Consider the following 20,819-nt stretch of genomic DNA (forward strand, 5'->3'; position numbering starts at 1 on the left):
TCTGCTTGTGAGCTCTGGTTAGGGGCCCAATAGTAGGTTCATGCACCGCAAGCCTCTGGAGGATCCTCCACCTTGAGGTGCCAGAGGCTCCAGCAGCTTAAATAACTGTTTGCTGCTTTGTTGGGGCATTTTAACAGCTGCTCTCTGAATCCGATGAATTTGTCTAACAGACCCTTCCTTATTATGCCTTTATCTGTACAAACCCATCTTTGTTCTGAATCAGCCACAAATCTCTTCACAGTACGACAACGCTTCAGTTTTCATTAAATATCTAATGTTTTCATACCTTGTCCTACGGCACCACACTATCTGATGATTTTCATCAGCAGAGATCCTTTCTCTTTCCCATATTGCTTGAAACCTGTGGCCTGCTTAACAATGTGGAACATCCTTCTGGAGTAGATTTCCTTTAATTGAGCTCACCAGACAAACTAATCAACCAGCTCTCTAAAATTAGTTATAGCGATTCAAAGAGCCCTGACTCACAATACCATCTATAAATTTAATAGCACAACAAAAAAAAAGTATCTTTATGACACTTAAATCCAATTTGCATAATAACTTGGAACACGGTGTATGTGCTGTGGTTCACTGGAACCCCAAGTCCTTCAAAAATGGTTTTGTTCTGCTTTTTACACATTGTTTCTAACCTGTTCTTTTCTTTACACGTATTTTTATTTTTTTTGCTCTAGTGGCCTTTATTTGACAGTGAATTGACAGAAAAGTGTGTTGTGAAAGAAGGGAAGACATTCTGCAAAGGTCAATGCACCGGGGAAGGAGCCTGTGAAGGCCACATAGAGGACTAAGGCCTCCGTACATGTGTCTTGTGCCACCGCTGCACCTCCGTTTCTAACCTGTTCTTGAATCTCTACACCAGGATTTGACGTGTTACTTCTCCTTAAGTGATTTATTGATTCTACAGATCTGGGGTTAATCAGACACTAAGACACTATGTTTTTGACGGATATTAAGGTTTCTGATGAATTATCCGAAACAACTGTAAAACCCAGAATCTAAAAAAGTAGAAAGCTGTACCAGGGCAATTAGTTTTGGAGTTCAGCCTTCTAATAGAATAACTAGTTGATCAAATCTTTGTCGAATACATTGTACTTAATTAGCGAATTCTCTTGAACAGTGGAACATGTAAGGGAAACTTTAGTAAGAGCAGTGCAGACAACATGAGAGAATTTCAGCCACTGAGTCAGGAGTGAAAACTGTGAATCTCTTTGTTTCAACATCAACTAAAATGGTCTGACATCTAGGGAAGGCACAGATTCTCTTAAGAAGTGGGTAACTACCAGAGGGCCTGTAGACTAGAGGCAAAAAAAATAGCGTTTGTATAAAATTAATAACTTGATTGAAAGTCTGCATATTTTCACCAGCTGAAGACTGCACCACCTGCTGCATTAGCTTTTGTTTCAATCAGCATACGTGGAATACTCCCTCTGTTTTGTACATGATTGACGTTAGGATAGAACAGTAAATGGGTATACGATCTGTCATGGAGTATAAAGCTGAGCAAAATGTGCAGCTCTTGATTTACCGATTCATCTCTCTTGAGATGGATCATGATCAAAAGAAGTGGAGTGAAGCAGCTAAGAGGAAAGTCTTCTGTTTCATGGCTGGATTTGGCATTGGAGATACGGTGAGAAACTCTGTATCAAGGAAGACTCAGAGCCTCCTCCTCCACTGAAAGAAATCAGCTGAGGTATTTCGGGCATCTTTATGCAATGCTTCCCATACCCTAGTTCCTTGTTGTACGATTTGCTTCGTACAGAGAGTCTGAACTATTGGCTATTGAGAAACAATTGCTTCCTGGAAGCGCAGTCTCTGTTGAAGTCTTAAATTTTACCTTATTACTAATGTTTGGCTGTGACGTGTGTAATCCACCAGTTCAAGGCAGTGAAACTTACCGGAAATCTTCTGCACTGTAAACAACCATCCTCTACTGCGGAGAGTGAAGTACCGAGCCAAACAACATGGCTGTTAATGTTAATTCAGTATTTGGAAGCGAGACCAACACGGACTGAACAGCTCTATTCACTTCCTCCGCTGCCATTGCCAAAGCTACAGACGGACTACAATTATAAAACAGTGCAGAAATATGATGCCATCGTTCACAATTTCTCCTTCAGTTCCCTGATTGACCCGGTTGAAATTCTACCAGAGACAATCCACTTCAATAGGAAAAGCACCTGACAAAGCAGTGAAGAGAGATTCGACTGGAGCGGTACTGGATAGAAAGGCAATGACCCGGCTAACTTGGGGGAGAGCCGTGACCAGATCCAAAACTTGCTGGAAGGGCTGCATAGATTTGTTGGAGACACTTCTGGGCTGCATGAAAACACCTTTGAATCCCATGTTTTCGTGAGAAGCTACAACCGCAAAGATACTTTCACTTTTGATTTTTAATCCTGGCTTTAGGACAGTAAAGCAATCCCAGATCAGTCAACCGTGGCGACCCGGTGGTAGTGACACATGGATGTAAAAGTCTAGTAATGTGTGCAGAAACATTACCATAAGGAACCTTATGGGTCCACACGAGAACCTTGATCTGGGTCCTGTGCTGAACTGGTAGTTTATGAAGAGTAATCAGGTGTTGCCTTGGAGCCCATATGGAAGTCAAAAATATTGCAGTTGAATGATTTTTAGAACTTTCACTGAGAAAAGGTAATAAATGAAATGCAATAATCAATACAACAACAGATGAATACATGAATCACCATTTCCATCTGAGCTTTAGAAATGATACACCTGAGTTTCCCAGTGTTCCTCAAGTGAAAAAAGCAGGAATAAATAACATCCTTCACATATTGTTAAAACAATACGGGACCATCAAACAAAATATTTTTAATAGGAAGCTTAATGTATGAGGCAACCGAACTCAAGTGGTCAGAAAATGAAGGAACCAAGTTTTCTGCGGCAAAGATAAGAACCTGTGTTTTTTCTTCATTCAACTGGAGAAAATCATTATTCGACCTTCATTTGCTTGATTTCATATACCATTGTAGAAGAGATAGCTTGGAAATTGAATGGGGTTTAAAAGTAATTAAAACCTGAGTATCATCAGCGTAGTAATGATAAGAGATTTCATTAAAAGATTTTAAAAGACTGCATAAAGGAAGGAGACAAAGACAAATAAATGAGGCCCAAAAACAGAAACACGGCAGAAGCCCATGGTTGAGAGTAACGGACCTCGAGTTAAAATTGGACTGGGCAACACAAATATTTCTGAAAGACTCAGTTTCACAAGCAGTACTGAGTGATCCCCGATACTAAAGGGCTGAACATAAATCTGAGATTTACGTCCAGCTAACACCAACGACTCTCATTTCCACATCATCAAACCGCTAGTCGCTCTAAGGAGTCCTGACTCTGTTGAATAGGCTCTTCAAAAACCAGACTGAAATATGGCTAAAATATTAAAATCATCAGAATCCCACGGTTGCTGTATAATTTTGGCCAGGAAAGACAGTTTTGAGAAAACCCTATAAGTATTTGGACACAATGAATCTAAAGTGGAGACTTTTTAAGAAGAGGAGAAATGCACCATTTTTGAATGATGAAACTTGACCAAAATTTTCGGGGGTAGCTAATAGATTCTACAGTACAAGAGAAAACGGCTTTAAATAGTGATGCTGGAATAATACCTACAGCAGAAGATGTTGAAATCCTCACATTTGAGATGACTTAGAGAAATTGAACTTTTTTTATACAGTGGGCTAGTTGTGGGAAATCAAAACCTTTTTCAAATGCAGGAGATGGGCAGAGAGCCTAGTTGGCTTCCACAAGCATCCAGTCTTCCTACATAGCTGCTCCGCAGAGCCAGTCTGGCTTTTCCCACAAGGTACAGAGTTGATAAAGAGATTTTCATCTAGAATTTCCCCAAAATGTTGGCTTAAAAACATTAGCTAGACAATCAATGTCGTAACTGCCGTGTCAAGAGAAATAAAAACTTTTCAGCAAAGTTACGAACTAGATTACGAGAGACAATGAAACGATGAGTTTTAGATAATTCCATGCTTAAAGACAAATTAAAAAGGACATCTGTGATCTGAAATGAAAATATCCTCAATATGAATATTTGAGATTTTAAGTCTCGCTAGTATTGACAGATTCCAAGTAGTCTCTGGTGACCTCCCTGGTCCTGCAGGTGATGACATGAGGTTCTTACATGTTTCAGCTTCAGATAAAAATCTTTCAAAACTAAGTTAATCCAATTTTTGAGAGTTCTCTGCCACACATACTCCCTTATGTCATAAACTCCCTTATTTCACTCATAAAGTTGTCTCCCTCGACCAGCCCACCTGGTTTTCCCGCCCCGGCATCATGTAGCTACGGTAACACACCGCCATCTGGTGGCCGTCGTGCTGAACTGCAGCCAGTGGGCTGAGCTGGGCACGTGGCCTGAACATTGGCCTGCCCCTTTGTTGTGTTTTCACTTCATGAGGAAGTAGAGCTGAGATGGGCCGCGAGGAGTTGACGTTCCGTCTGAACGACGAGGAGTACAAGAACTGGCTGAAAGCAGGACGCTGCCTGCTCATCCTGAAGGACGGCCTCCTTCCGTTCACCGACCAGCAGCTGAGAGCTTTCCACGGAGATTTGCTCAACCAGTATCCTCCCCTGCGGAGACCCTGCGAGACCTCTTCCTGTAAACCCAGAGGAAATACGGTAGGATTTGACCCTTTGTTCCCGTAAATGTATTCCATTTATAACTTCCCGCAGCCAGTGTGTTTCATTGGGTTTCCGTACTGGCAGCTTGTCTCGGTATGCAGGGTGTGTGCAGAGTGGCAGAGAGTTATCCTGAAACACCACAGACAGCCAGATGGCACAATCCACTGGACAAACTGTGTTCCACGTTACTGGAGGACGGACCACTGGGAGCTGGCCAAGGTAGACCACACATCACTCCATCCACTCGCAAAGTCAACCCAATGTCGCAGAAACGTGTGCTGAATCAAACTGATTGATGATCAAATTGATCGCGTCGCACATTTGTACAGTTGTGGGAGGGACTCCAAAGTTGCTTCCCAAACTTTATTCCTCCACTTCTTGTGTTGACAATTTGTGTTGTCAGTAGATGATTGAGCATAAAATGACTCATTCATTGCAAAAAATATCTCCCCGAAAAGATCTGAATCTTCACCATTGCATGGGACTATTAGGTAACTTAGCTTTAGCATAGTGACATCAGAAACTCAGAGGGTTTGGTTGGAGTGAAGATGTCTCCATGATGTTTTATTGGCTGCCAGTGCAGAGCTTGCTCACCGGGTAGGCCTGTCACAATAACACATTTTGCTGGATGATAAATTATAATTTCAGATACACAGCCACTCTAGGAAGGTTGGTATTACTCTTTTTTTTTCAAATCCTAAAAATAGGATGGTTTTTGTTTTTTTGTGGGATGGAAAACAAAATTGTGAAAAAGCATTTAGATTCCAATCGAATGACAATGAAAGCAGATCTAAAACATATTACTTGCAACCAAATTCAAAAATTGCAGGATAAAAACAGCCACAAACCTGCATTTGCTATATTCATATTTAAAAAAATTTGTCAGTACTGTATTATTTTCAGCCAAAATGATTAAGAGGCATCCGAAGAGCCACTTGTAGCAGCAGACTCCTGAGCTGTACACAGAGAGACTTACTGTACTGCAAAGTTCCGCTAGATGGCAGTACTGCTTTTATCTGAAATAAAAAACAGATTCGCCATCCAATACCTATTATGAAATCATTTTTAAAAAAAGCGCCATAGCTATTTCATTGTCTAAATTTTCTAGAGGTTCTGCTAAACTAAGGCAGAAACAATTAATTGTGATTAATCAGTTATTGGAATGATTAACTATTTTAGTAATTGATTTAAGTGTTAAATCCTCAAGTGGTATTTTAAAAACAATATATACTCACTCAGTTCAAAGTCACAAAAGGAATGCTATTATATTGCATTTTAGGCAATAAAATGTCTAGTTTCTTATTTAAAGAAGGGATCTAATTAATTATTTATTTGCATATTTTAATGTATTTCTTAGATTGTGCAAAAAAGGTTTAAATGTTTAACAAAAAATCTGTAGAATCTGCAAAACTATTCATAGATGGATAACTACTTTTTCATACCATGGGAAATTACATTAAACATCAGCACAACCTCCCCCCCAACCCCGAACATATTTACATCCATTCTGAGATAAGATGAGTACAAATGTAAAACACACGTTTCAGATTTTTCAGAATCGTGTGTGTGTGTGTGATTTTTTTTTTTTGCTCCACTTCAACACACCGGTAAGCACGCAGCAGAAATCACTGCCTGGACTCAGAGGAAGTGAAAACGCGTGAACACCAACCTGAGACGAGATGCTAGGCACAACGTAAACAAACATCTCTGACAGGATCAGGATTCATCATTGCTGAAGACACGGAAACCACGGTGACGGGACGCATTCTGGAGCAGAAAGGGGAAAAAAAAAAAAAACGTCTCGTTTCAGCTCGATGTCGAACCACCTCGAGTCCATCAGGAAGGTTTGGACTTTGTGCTCCTCGTGTCGGGTCCCCACGCTCTGCTGCTCTGTGTGTCTTCAGGCGTACATGCCACGAGGTCAGACTAAGGTGAGCCGCGCCGACGAGTTCGACGCCTCGGCTCTGCTCAACCTGATCAACTACTGCGACTGTTTCAGCTCCGTGGATCCGAAGCTGGTGAGACAGGTGAGCAGTGGAGCAAAGAAAAAACAAACAAACAAACAAAAAAGACTTGCAATGCGGCTTCATGTCGGGACTAAAACCGCATTTTCGCACCTGTGTTTCTGCTTCCAGGTGATTCAGTGCAGGAACGAGCTGATGCACTCTTGCGAGTTTCGGGTGAAGGACGACTGGATGAGGCGCTACAGGACGGCTCTGAGGCACTTTGTGCAGCAGCTGAGCTTCGTGCCCCACATGCTGACCGTCGGGAGGCAAATCGAAGACGTGAGTTTGTTTGGAGAACAGCGGCAGCTCCACGTTCGGGCTCTTTACGGCTGCGCTTCCATTGCAAACGTGCGCAAGACTGTCGAAAATGTCAGGAAAACGCAATTGAGCAATTGCTGTGTTTCCACGAAAGCTGCAGTATGTAACTTTTCTAAAAAAAAAAAAAAACAACAACAAAAATGAGTCCACTGACCATTTGGTTCGGAGAAAACATTCCAGTTCCTGTTTTGGAGTTCCTCTGCCTTCCCGCTCAGCTCAGACCCTTGACCTCTACCCTGACCTCTACTCTAATTATAACAGTCTGAGAATCACATATCACTATGCTTCACACAATGTATGATTACTTCAGCTATAATTCCATGTATTCTGTATGATCATCATAAATCATCAAACATAATCATCTTTCTGACTTAATTCTTCAAACATAACTTCTTTTAATAATCATCTGAGTTTAATTCTATTCTCCATTTCATTCATCATGTTATTCATTTCTTGATCTGCTTTTTATTACATCTACTCTTTGTATAATCATCAATAAATCAAAATACAAGATTACTTATGTCTCTCAGGCTTGTATGATCTGTTTTCTGCGTTAACCAGGAAAGATCTCACCACTCTATGCCAGTTTTCACGACACTATATATATATATATATATTTATATATATATATTTTTGTGATCCAGATGCTGACCGTAGATCTTTCGATACGCGTGTTTGGTGTCGACCGACTGGACTCCGCTGGCCCATCGGCCGATTCGGACCCTGACTCGCCGGAGTCCGGCACCGAGTCGGTCAGCCGGTGGGAAGCCGAGCTGCTGCGGGAGATGCTGCGGGAGTGTCTGCGTGCTGCTAACGAGGAAGACGAGGATGCAAAGACGCATGTAGGCGGAACAAAAACCGCGCACTTGCATCTTTTTCCTTTTTCTTTTCTTTTTTTTTGAACAAGACGTAAAGAATGCGTGACACACGTTTCTCCCCCCCCGACTCTCTGTCTGCTCCTCAGGACGCGGAGCAGCTGAAACGGCTGCGGGGCTTCCTCCAGGCAAACAAAGATCTAGGAGAGCAGTTCTCCTCCGAGCTCCAAGCTATCGACTCTCTGGAGGCTAAAGGAGGAGAAGAAAGTTAAAAGAGAACCAGAGTATGTTTTGCACTCTATGTGGGCTGGTACTTGGTGCTTAAAATGGTCTGAGGTCAGAACAAGTTGGGGAACAGCAGTACACAGTTTATTGTTTCGACTGTATGCACTTATTAAAAGGGATACGGGGGACAAATGTAAAAAAAAATTGTAAGAAAAAATCTTTGGCTACCAATAATATCAACTGTCTGTTTATATATCTAGCAAAAATATCCAAAGATTATTATTTTTAAATAATTTACTGTTTTAATACAAAATGTGGCTTGACTTAAAGGCCTTTTATTTTATATCTTTTATGTTGGAGAAGGCTATTGATAGCTTTTCTCCACCTTTAACTACAATAATCCTCCATCACGACAGCATGTCTGTGTTTTTAGCAATGGTTTGATTCACAGCTTTGAATGTTCTCCTGTTCAAACAGGCTCAAAATCCGACATTCAGGTCCAAATAAAACGTAGAAAAATGAAATGTTTGATCCGTCGTTTCTTTGCTGTAGTCGTGGTTCTCGGCAATAAATCTGATCCTGTTGGGAAAACCTTGAGTCAGGGTATATATTTATATTCATGGTCTGAACCTGACCTGAAATTCAGGCCAAAATTAATTGCTTTGTGGTCGGGTTGTTAACAGAGCACAGAGAAAACCAAAATCCAAATGCACAATATAAAGTTGTGTTAATCTACTTGTAGTCTAAGTAGGGGAAATAAAGAAATAAAGGTTCAGACGTTTATTAGGCTGTAACAAGTGCTGCACAGTGCGCACACAGCCACACCCGGTTCTGCTCTTATCAATCACACATCTCAGGAGATTTGCACTTGACTCACCCTGCGGTAACAACCAGCAACAAGATGGAGCTGGAAGACGTTAAAGAAAAACTTAAGAACAGGACAAGTTGCACCTCTTCCTCAAATTATAGCCTAAAAACAAAAGCAGAAATAGATTCATTTAGATAATATGTCAGGTTTACTTCAGGCTTGGGTCTATAAATGCAGTAAATGATTTTTGGTCAGAATGGAGGCGATGCTGATGGGCTTGGGTTGGGTCAGGTAAAAAAAAATGTATTCATGATCTACATGGAGTTCCTGCCAAGAAGAATAGTCAAACATGCGGCCAGCATTAAGATGGAAGCTTGTTGAAGATGTCATCAAGGTACAATTTGTCAAGGGACATTTTCTCAAATATCAGCGAGGATTCACCAGTCTTTGCTTCTCAGTCATAAAATACAGCTGCTGTGTTCTTGAGCATATTACATCTTCAGTTGCCGGGCCATCGCCTTTCTACACAATCCTACTTGGTTCTCGTCTCCCTTCACAGCGCAGGCTGGGCTTCCTCCCACTGACTTGCATTCCTCCAGTAGAATTTCAACCAATCAGCGAACAGAAGGAGAACCGGTGAACGATGACGTTGATTTTCTGCGGCGTCTTAGTTTTAGCAACGTGAGCGGAGGAACCGAACGAAGCCGTTCAGTCCGTGTCGGCCACGCTTCCAAAACATTGGAATCAACGCTAACCGCCGCCTTGGACCGGATCGGCACTTCTCTCTTCTAATTGGGGGATGGTTGTTTACAGCGCAGGCAATTCCTGGTCAGCTTCATATCACGCACCACGGCTAAATGTTACCGACGGGGTAAAATTTAAAACCTCAAAATTTTAAACTGAGTCCATTCCTCCAGGAAGCAAATTTTCATTACATGTAACCCAAAGTATTCTGATTGGTTTATATGATCCTTGTGACGTCTCCTCACCAGGAAGTGCTGCGGTCCAACTATGACTCAGTTAGAGTAATACTGACCCAGGGCATCCATCAACAGAGATGATCACCTTTTGATTATGATGGGTATTTTTGTTTACATTTTGCTATCTTCTTCTAATTTATGTAAAGTTCCTTCAAGAATTTTGTTGTGTTTTTTTCTCCACATCCTACATAGAGTCACATACTAACTTCCTTTCAAAGCGTCTTCCTTACATATTCAACCCTTTCCCTAATCCGAGGTGGATTTAAGGAACACCAAGAGATCAGCGTTTTGTGTTGAGATTCCAGGAACCGCACAACCATGGAAAGCCCAGTTGGTTTCGTCAGTAAACCGGCAGTCAGATTTTGGACCCGGATAAGGCGGCCAATTCTTTCTCTGGTCCTGGTTCTGGTGCCGAGAGCAGGAAGCTCCAAAGAATTAGATTTATCGTCATGTTTCACTTCCCTTCTGAGATAAAGTAAATATTACATTTCAGTGGGGCTGAAACGATTCATCAGATCAATCGTGATGTATCGATCATTGGGGAAAAAATCGTCAACTCATTTATTAATCGATTAGTCGTCGAGTGGAGTATACAGACTCAAAAAAGCAAAGACGATATTCTGAAAAAGCAGCAATAAAGACAAATCTGTACAACATATACATTTAAGACAAAAACATCTTTGTCTGTAAACGTGTTTTACAGGCCAGCTTCACCTGGTTCAAATTTACTAAAAGATTGCGACGTAGTTACGTTTTAAGCAATTTACTGTTTATTTGCATCTTTTAATGCATTTCAAATGTTGCATATAAAGGGTTAAGTGGTTAAAACAATCGGTAACACTTTATTTTTTGACGGGGTGTGAATAAGGTTGACTTGACACTGTCATAAACGTGACATAACACCAACATGAACGAGTCTTTATGAATGTCTATGACTGGTGTCATGAAGTGTCATTTGGTAAATAATGACACTTTTAATGTTAAGTTGCATTAAAAGTGCCAATTTTGTATTCTTTTGTGAATAATAACACCTTAATGCAAAGTTGTCACTTCTAATGGACTTTCAGTGCAACTTTTAAAGTAATTATTTGTCATTATTTCATGTCATTATTTACCGAATGACACTTCATGACAACATTCATAGACATTCATAAAGACTCCTTCATGTTTGGGACAGTGTCATGTCAGTCTTATGCACACAATGTCAAATAAAGTGTTACCACACTAACAATCGCTAGTCGCAGACCTACATTTCGTAATTATGAGGCAAAATTTCTTCATCCGGGTTCCTGAAAGACGGATGAACTTTTGATCAATGTAGAATACGTGAAGTTACACAGCAAAATGAAACGGCACCTTTTGAAAAGAACCGAATACACAAGAGGACAATCCCAGAGGATTACGCTCTGGGCTTTCATTTTACTCAGATAGAATTAGGGGTTTTTGTGAAGCAATCATAAATCATAAAAAGCTCCGAATATCAGCCGGTTTTGACCAAAAAGGTTCAGACGTCCTCTGGAAAGAGATTTTGTCCTTCAGCATCACGGCGAGTCAAAGCGAGCGTTCAAAGTGGGATAAAAACAAAAAGCAAAAAAAAAAACCTGACTCTGTAAGAGGATAATTCATATTTTTGGAATGACAATTACCAGAATTAAGAACTAAAGGTTTCAGAATACAAAACTAATGATGGATTTTGGAGAAGGTTGTGGTGAGGCCGAGATGTGTGCTGGCTGCCAGACTCCAACCAAAGACTATACAAATCTGAAAACACAGTAAAGGAAAAAAGGAGCTTCAACAAACCGTGAGATAAAAAAGTGTGAAAACATATGCAGCTGGAATTTTTCAAACTTTTTTTATGCGTTACAGACGCAACGACGAGGAAGGGGATTTCATGGTTCGGACCGATTCTAGATAGATCTCTATATTCCGTTCAATCCTGTTGTTGCTCTTTGTCGTGCCCCAGAGGGCTGACCTTTCTCAGGTGAAATGTTGTTTTTTGTGTGTGTGTGTGTGTGTGTGTGTGTGTGTGTGTGTGTGTTTTTTAAAAAACTTTAAAACATGTGAGCAGGCCTGAGGCGTTCAAATGAAACCACAGCTGCTATTGGTGTTGTGTAGCTGCGGGCGTTGGGTGGAGCGTGGGGGGTTGCTGGTTGTTTGTCCGCTTCGGGGCCACGTTCTGTTCGCCCGAATCCTCTCCTCTCTGTCCGAGAGGCACATAAAACGTGCCGCTAAATCATTGCATTTTCTCCACATGTTTAAAACACAAAACAAAGTCAGATTGTGTAAAAAAAAAAATCGATTAAATTCGATCGAACGATTCAGTTTTTATTTTTTTACAAAAAGAGACACTCGCGCCTCCAAAGGAGAAAAAGCAAAAGAATGAGAGTAATTGTTTTTCTGCTCCACCCCGTGAACTCCTTAATGTGGTTTTTTAAAAAAAAGAAATCATCACATGCATGCTGCAGTTTTGTGTCTGCATGACAGAAAAGTGTGAAAACCAGAAACGCTTTTCCTGCCTCGTATAACCTTTCGCACGCTCTCTGTCTCTCTGTCTCTCTCTCTCTCTCTGGTAGTGCAGCAGAGTGCCTTCACCTCCACCTGCAGAGAGCGCAGCAGATGGGCACCTGGCTCTGAGGGCGCCATGGAGACGGAGGGCGCCGCCGTTCGCTCCATCTACTACGGCCGGATCGGGAGCAAAGTCACCGAGAAGCTGCTGGAGAGGTTCGGATGCGACGGCAGCTTTCTGCTGAGGGACAGCGAGACGGTGCCCGGGGCCTACTGTCTGTGCGTGAGGTGACGTCTCACTTCTCACTTCTCTCTTCTCACCTTACAATGGTGGAGGGGTGTTTTGTTTTGTTTTGTTTTTTTTCATTTTTTGTATTGGTTTTGATCTAAACGTAAAAACTAGACACACTTTTTCTGATTTTTTTTTTGTCTCACGTTTTTCTCTTGGTAGCGTTTTCTCAGTTGGTCCCACAGAGGCAGGGTAAAGACTCCTGCCTTCACGGCTCTACCACAAATCTTTTAAGGGTTTTTTTTTTCCTTCCCTTTTCTCGATTTCAACAGTTTTGTCACACGTTTCCGATAAAAGATGCTTAGCAGAAATGAAATTTGTGCCCGTGGACGCTTTCGCTTCGCAGCTTGGCTTCGCAGACTTGAGAAATAAACACAAGGAACGGAACAAAAAAGGTTCCCAGAAAGCAGGCAGAAATGACTCCTGACGGCCAACCAAAGCCTCCTCGCCAGCCGTGACCTCGGCGTTTTCCTTTTTCGTCCACGGCAGCACAGTCTCTGCCACGCCGTCTTCTGTGTGCCGCCACGCATCGCGCTGCCCAAGAACGGCTCGGTTTTCTAGAACTGAAAGCGCTGAGAATATTTTTAGAGGTTATGAAACAGCAGCAGCAAAACTCTCTGCTCTCGGCACAACAAAAAAAAAATATCTACGTCTTTTTCTGAAGAAGTTGTAATTAACGCATCAGACTAAATGTTTTTTTTTTTATTTAGTCATATCAAATTCCTCTGACGAGACCTTCCTGGCTGGTGGTCTGCGGGTGTGACGATGTGAAGCGCTTTAAAGTAAAAGGAGGCTTTTTATGTGTAATTATACAGTAGTTAGCATGACCGGAACGACCCCAACAACGGAGCTGTGAAAAGAAATGTGCGGGTCTCTAATTAGTGTGACTAATAATTATAATAATAATAATAAAAGATGAAATCTCTTCAGCTGCACTGCAAAAAAAAAAAAAAAAAAAAAAGCAACATAAATATATTTCTCCCTTTTTTTAAAAACTTTTTTTTAACATCCAGTTTACACTTAAGCCCCCAAAATTGATTGATATCTCTGTCAGATTTAGGTTTAAAGTAATCTTTTTATTTTTTTATTTTAGCGACATGTTTTCTTCTGGCCGGCAGTAATATTTACGTTTCGGAGCGACGCAGACACAATTTCGACTTGAATGTTGTTCCGTACCTGTGGAGGGGATCAGATGAACCCGCAAAGTCCCCGCAGAGATTATGACTTATGAGCAGTGTTTGAAAGTTTTGATGCCACAAAAAGATCTTTCCAACGATTATTAAAATCATTTTCAACGTACAATTAAAAAGTACATTTGTATAAATACAAAACGACTACTTACCGTTTAGTTTAAAGTACGGTAGTTTGAAGTCCTAATCTGTCTACATCTAAAGTATCCTGACTAATTTTGGTGAATTGACTGTAAATCTCTCAGCTCTTTAAACAGATTCCAATATGCTACCTAAAAAAAAAAAGTAATAAGTAATCTCCCTCTAAGCCTAATTGTTTGTTGCGCTTCTTGGTAACGAATCTTTTATGTCGACATGGAGGAATTTTGTCTAAATTTTTTGCAGAATAGTTAGATAAGATAAGATAAATCTTTATTGTCATTGTCACAAGAACAACGAAATTTAAAAAGTGCCATCAGTCAGTGCATATGCTTAAAATCAAAAAATAACTTTCTCACAATTCACACACAATGTAAGAATTAACAAATAACTGGTAAAAAAAAAACCCAAAACAAAACTAATAAATAAGAACAGCCACATTCTCACATACATCATTCATGATGATTAGTTGTATTTTTTTTAATTATAATTATTATTTTTAGTGTGCCCGTCCGGCCGCAGGGCAATCAGAACTATTGTCTGAGTGTCAGATTTAAACTGATTTATCTTCCCAAGTGGAAAGTTACATGTCTTTTTTTTTTTTTTTTGCCTTTTGGTTTATTTCAGTCTTAACGAAGATGGGGAAGACGCAAAGCTAGAGAGAGAAAAAAATGAAAATGGAGCAGAGAGCTGCGAAACCACAGCGACAAACAACATGTGTACATGTAACGACAACGTCACAGAAAAGCATTCGTTAATGTCAGATATATTTAGTGACAGCCGCAGACCAAGTCAGCGTGTCTGTGAACACCTGCGTTCGTTCTAAGCAGAGTCGGGCCGCGATGGGGAACCGAGCACTCTGGCTAAACTTGTTCTCATCCGATGCACGATGCTTTTAGTTTGGCCACATTCGGGGGGCTTTCAGCAGTCAATTGGTCTTTGACTGGGCCACTCCAGGAGATCCTTTTTGCATATTTTTGCTCATTGCCCTGCTGCATGACCCTCGAGTGTTCCTGACGGGCGAATTCCGTCCACAGAGCATAATACTGCCGCCACCATGTTTGATTGTTGGTCAAATTTTATTTTTCTTAAATGTCGTGCTAATTTCGCATCAAAAGTTTCACGTTTGTTGGTTTGCAGAATACTTTTTTAAAAAATAAATAAATAATCCTGGGATGCGTGGAGATGTTTACTAGCCGCTGTGAAACGGCTCTTTGCGTTCTTTATGGCCATGAACTTCTCTCTGTTGTTTTCAAATCGTGAGCTTTAACTAGGCCAGGAGAGGACTGCAGCGTCTTAGATGTTGCTCCTGGTTGAATCATCAACCCACTGTTGAAGTCATGCTGGCAGGTCGACCACTTCCTCGACGCTCCCGGTTCTTTCTTGTGAATGCCGTCTCTCACTGTGGTTTACTGGCGAACCCAAACGCTTAGAAATGACCTTTTGACCTTTCCCTGACTGACGGGTGGTAGTGAGTTTGTTTTTCATCTGTTCTTGGATTTCTTTCGGGATGTGTTGCTTTTAGACATTCTTCAGCGTGCGCCACGTGCGTCCTGTTTCCTGTTTGTGATTTCTTGACTCGGCATCAGTGTGGTTTTCCTCAGTTACTGCTCTATCTGAGGCCAGGCTGGTTTCCATGTCTTCTTTTCATTCACATTGGAAATCAGTACTTTAAAACTGCTCTTTGTATCATATGTGTTTGATTGTCTTCAACATTTAAATTTGACAAAAAAAAAATAAAAAGAGAAACAAAATCTGGACGAGCAAATACTCACGTACAGGGAAAAATATTCTGAATACGTTTCTGGACGAACGAAAAATCAATGTTCCCAAATCAGAAAATGTGAGCAATAAATGACTCCAGTTTCAAATCACATGCCGCTGCTCCTTTATGCAAATATCACTAAATCATCTAGACTGGTGTATCACATAGTAGCCATGTTTATAAATCACAATATTACGCTTCAAAAAGACTCAGTTTATTTCTCAGCGCTCGTTTCTGTCTTAGACGACGACACGTCACTCAGGGCTTTATGAAGAAAATCCTCCAGAGTTATTACTAGAATCAAAGTTTAAATTTAATGCAAGCTGTACTATCAAATATTTCAGGTCAGATACTTCCTGATGAGAAATGTCGGCACCAAACCGGACAAAAACAAAAATGGAACCAAATCAGGCATAATTCACCTCTAATGATCTGAATTTAAAACACTTTGAGCGACGAGCCGTTAGCATCTCTTCAGTCAATGAGTTGAAGCTCTAAGAGCTTCAGGACGTTTTGAGACGTTTTCTCTGCTCATGCTAAACAGTGAAATGGATGCCGTCCATATAAAACCCTCCAAAGAGGCTGAATGGCGCTCGATGTCCTTAAAGCTGGCCGTTATCGGTAATATGATCAACTCTACCTGAGACACAGAGGACGTCTGTCTCACCTCTGTGAGTTTGTGAAAAATCTCCACCAAGTCCTAAAAATCTCTGTCCCCTCAAACAAACAGATACGTCGCCACTTTCCTAAAATAATTGCCTACGTATTTTTTTTTATTTTTTTTTGGCCAAAAGTGATGATTTCTTTTTTTTTTTGGGTCTAAAATATCTTTTGGTCAAATCTTTTGCCTTGGTCAAACCTGCAAAACCAACCCACTAATTTCTGACTGTTGAGTTTAATCAGCGTTCAGTCCGTCCCGTCTCTAATGGCTGTTCACGGGTCGGACCAGGAACCAGAAACGTTTTTTTTTTTTTTCCTGGAAACCTGTCTCATTGCTGAGCCAGCCTGGTTCTTCGCAGAATCCCAATAAAACCCTAAAACAGATTCTTTTCTACACTAGAAAAATATTCGCAGTCAAATCACAGAGATTAAGTAGAAATTAAAATAATGTTAACGTATGTAAAGCTGCTCTGATGAATCATTTAGGAGCTAAAGCCAGGTCTCGTTTCTGAAGAAATCGGCCACACAAAAAAACAAAAAGAAAGCGAAACCCCCCCCCCAATAAATATTGGAAGCAGTGATTAAAATTCTAAAATATTGCGGTAAAATGAGAATGTTTCAGGCGAAAGCGACACCGCTGAGCAGAGCGACTGATGTCTGCTTTCACAGTGAGTGTGCCCCGAACATCAGTGAGTCACCGTGGGCCTCAGATCCAGATTACCTGCCCCGTTTCAGACGTTTTCTTATTTCGGTTTTGCAGAAGTGGTCTGAAAGCAGTTTTTGTTTCACAGGAAGGCGCCCTTCGTACACACCTACAGGCTGGAGCGCGACGGCGGCGGCGGCGGCGGCTGGTACCTCCAGGTGGGTGAAGATCAGAGGAGCAGGTGACACATGTACAGACTCTGAAACGCAGACCAGGAAGCCAGTCGCTGTTTCCACTCCTGTACACAAACGCTGCTAAAAAAAAAAAAAAAAAAAAAAAAAAAAAAAAAAAAGACAGCTTGTTTCTTTGAAGAGTTTTTCTGTTTTGGCTTTTTTTTTGGGGTCAAAAAATAAAATCACACAAAATTCACTTCCATAAATATTCAATTTAAGATATTTGCCAAATTAATCCGACCTTATGTGGAAGGGTAACCCTTGGCAACGGCTGCCATCAAGCATGTGTGATAACTGGAGACGAGTTATTTACGTCACTGTGGAGGAATTTTGACCTGTTTATGCTCATAGTACGGCATTTAACTCAAGATTTAAGTCCTTACTTTGACTGGACCACTCAAAAATCTTCATAACAGTTTTCCTTTGAGCCACTCTGCGCTGGGCCTGCCAGTGTACTTTGGGTCATTGTCCTGCTGTGTAATGCCAGAGAGATTGGGCTTAAAGGAGCAGTGTTGTATAAAACTGACTTTTATAGAGATCTACGTACATGATGGCGTAATGATCATCAAAAACACACCTGGAGTGTTGCTTTGACTCTTTCATGCATGTTTGAGAAATCCTTTTATCTCCATGGCAACCAGTCAGGTGTGCAACACGCCTGGGTGCACCGGGCGCCGTCTTTGAGACGCAGTGTCCATGTTTCCAAACTTCCACTTCACAGAACGCAGTGACTTCCCCTCTCAGCTCCTTCAGACTAGCCAGCAGCAATTAGCAAACACCTGGTGGAACTTCACAACTGCTGAGCTCATTAAAGGAGCTAAGCTTCGGTATAACACTGGTAAAAACGTTGTTAAAGGGTTAATGGAGGAGCTAGATTGTGATGACTTCCTGAAGGCAGAGTTTCAGAAAGAGCAGGAGCTTCTTAAAGAGACAGAGCCCCAATTTCAAGACATTAAACTAGTCAAATTTCTCTTGTCATATTTGATATATACACCTTTTTATTGACAACTGAAGGTAACATAGCTGATTGTGGTATAAAATGTCACTATGTGGCTGGAAAACACATAAAGATGCAAACTGATGGCCAAACATTTTGCATCAGTAACACAAAGGCTTCTGGGAACACAGCAATCATCTGACCACTAGTTTCACACCAGATGCAACAGGATGCACATCTTCTTGGTTGTTTTGTGTTTTCCCGGATGAGTTGTTGATGCTCCTTTGGAGTCCTTTTGATAGTCTGGTTACTCATGGGAAGGTTCTCCAAATCCTTAGAAATGTCATCTATCAGTCTTTCTGTACCGATAGATTTCAGCGACTTTGTTCCTCAGGTTGAATCTCCTTCAGATTGTGGCATGAGGTGTTGCTTTTTGAGATCTTTTAGCCTACTTCATGTTGTCTGGCAGGATCTGTTCAACCAACCTTCATATGTAGCACTGGTCAGGATGGATGTATAGAAATACACTGCCAACACACAAAATCTCACCAGAGACTTTTGGTATCCACTCAGATGTCTTTATTATACTTGAATTAAGACAAAGCTAACTTACAAGTAGCATCTTAGCAAGATAGGAGTTTTTTAAGTAAATGATCCCATAATATTGATTAAAAATCCCTCCAAAAAGTGCTAGTTTCACTGGCAGATAATTACACTTAACATGGGAAAAATGTTTTGTTATAAGTCAGATAATCTGCCAGCGGAAGTAGTACTTTTTCATCACTATTAAGGAATTACTGACTTATAAAAAAGCTATTTATTGCTGAAAAGTTACTTACTAGTTAGTTTAGTCTCATTTAATGTGTCCTAAGATATTTGCACAACAAAATGTCTTGGTAAGATTTTGTGTTTTTTCAGTGTAGTCTGGCCCGGATGTGTTTGAGGATTCGAAACATTCAAATTAAGTGCGACAAAAAAAACAAAACCAAAAACACGACACAAGTCTGAAAGGGAACCAAAGAGATTTTCACAACAGCTTGAATGTGTGTGTGTGTGTGTTTAACAGGATTTAAGAGGACGACTGCTGAAGTTTGGGACTGTTGAGTCGCTGATCGATCACTACAGAAGCCACCCGACCTCCCATCAAGGCGTAGCTCCCCTCACCCTTCCTCTGGACCGAGCGACGGTACCGAGCAACTGGATTCAAGGTGCGACGCAAAACAGATTTGAAAGCAAAAAAACCCCAAAAAACCCCACCTCCACTCATCACTGCATGCTATTATTGGTGCAGACCGACTCCCATGCATGATCTGATATGAGTCAGAGATTTCTAATGGTTTTGATGTACAAGAGGAGAAGAGATAGCATCTGCCTCACGTCCCCCTGATCTCTTCCACCGCTTCCTTCACCGCAGGACTTGTCTACATGGAGATGAACGGCGGCCAGTCCGGCCAGTGAGACCCCGTCGCCACGCCGACCGCTCTCGGATCATCTTCTTCCATCTGTTGCTTCAGCCGAAACCTTTCCATATTTATTTTTGTATTAGCATTTGTATTTTCTGATATGCTTTTTGAAATAAATGTAAAACCTTTGGCGTTTAAAGTTCTGGGAAGAGCTCTGAAGAGTGTATGTTTTTTTTTTTGTTTTTTTTTGCTGATGTCTGTGTGTGTGTGGTGAAGGTGTTTCTGCCTTGAATTAATGCAGCGTAATTACGGGGTGTAATCCTCTGTCTGATCTGCTGTGGTTTCCTCTCTGCAGACCTGCGTTCTTTATCTGAGCTCCATCGCTGCCTGTCTGCGCGAGACGGCTTCGGCTCGCAGCCCCGACGCTTTCCTTCAGATTTCACACCAAAGGGATTTTCTGCGCGCTTCAGCTAATGGCTCTGTTTTGAACCTCTTTATGTCTGCGGTTCGCTCTCCTCCCTCTTATCTGAAGGCATCAGACAGGCGACAGCAGTGGAGGAAACGGAGAAGCGCGCGGCGGGTGCGCGAGGGCGCGCTGCGGGAGAGGCTGTTTCACCGCAGGAGTTTTAATTGTTCGTTTTTGCGCCACAGGCCTCCACTCGCTTGTGATATCAGGTGAAACAAGACAACAACAAAAAAAAAGGACTTTGAAGCTTTTGCATTGGACTGCTCGTTTGCAGGGCACGTGTGGTTTTATTTGCGTCCTTTTTGTTATATAAACAAGTTAATTATTGAGGTGTTTGTCAACTAAACTTTTAGCTTTTGCTGCATGCAACTGGTATTTAATACAGTGAAGAATTTCACCTGACTTTTTCCCTTCTTTTTTTTTTTCCTTGTAAAGTGCCTTGAGACATTTGTTGAGAATTGCAACAATATTTCTTTTAGCTTCGTTAACACGTCTGAAAAATGGATAGCTGAAGTAATTCAGTTTAGTTTATATTGCACCAATTTACCAGAGTGCCCTTTTCAAAAATAACAAAAACAGTTCAGTCTAATCATACAGACAGATTCCAAGTCAAGTACAAATTTTAAAATTGGTCCTAGTTATCAAATAGTTCAGTTTCTTATTCAGATTGGTTAAAAAAAAAGCAGATTGCATCGAGTCACAGACTTGCAGCATTCACTCCTCCTGGACGATCGTTGGCGTTATGTTGTGGACTTGGCAGCAAT

At 41.1% G+C, this 20,819-nt stretch overlaps 2 protein-coding genes across 4 annotated transcripts; both read left to right on the forward strand.

Moving 5' to 3' along the window:
- Nucleotides 1–4,423: 4,423 nt before the first annotated feature.
- On the forward strand, nt 4,424–8,562 carry LOC116722148 (uncharacterized protein CXorf38). The gene is made up of 6 exons (XM_032566328.1): nt 4,424–4,671; nt 4,759–4,893; nt 6,579–6,701; nt 6,810–6,959; nt 7,643–7,840; nt 7,963–8,562. Exons 1-6 carry the CDS (start codon nt 4,465–4,467, stop codon nt 8,083–8,085), a joined length of 936 nt encoding a protein of 311 aa, XP_032422219.1. The 5' UTR covers nt 4,424–4,464; the 3' UTR covers nt 8,086–8,562.
- On the forward strand, nt 7,965–20,457 carry LOC116722155 (SH2 domain-containing protein 1A-like). 3 transcript variants are annotated; one of them, XM_032566337.1, is made up of 5 exons: nt 7,965–8,097; nt 12,400–12,619; nt 17,165–17,234; nt 19,253–19,394; nt 19,601–20,457. In XM_032566337.1, coding segments are annotated over exons 1-5 (477 nt in total). In that variant the 5' UTR covers nt 7,965–8,096; the 3' UTR covers nt 19,645–20,457. The 3 variants fall into 3 exon arrangements, with proteins under 3 accessions (XP_032422228.1, XP_032422229.1, XP_032422230.1); XM_032566338.1 differs by having other exon boundaries at nt 12,400–12,610; XM_032566339.1 differs by having other exon boundaries at nt 7,979–8,097; nt 12,405–12,619.
- The last annotated feature ends 362 nt before the right edge of the window (nt 20,458–20,819 follow it).

This window comes from Xiphophorus hellerii, chromosome 6, assembly GCF_003331165.1.
Source record: "Xiphophorus hellerii strain 12219 chromosome 6, Xiphophorus_hellerii-4.1, whole genome shotgun sequence".
NCBI classification, from domain to species: Eukaryota; Metazoa; Chordata; class Actinopteri; order Cyprinodontiformes; family Poeciliidae; genus Xiphophorus; species Xiphophorus hellerii.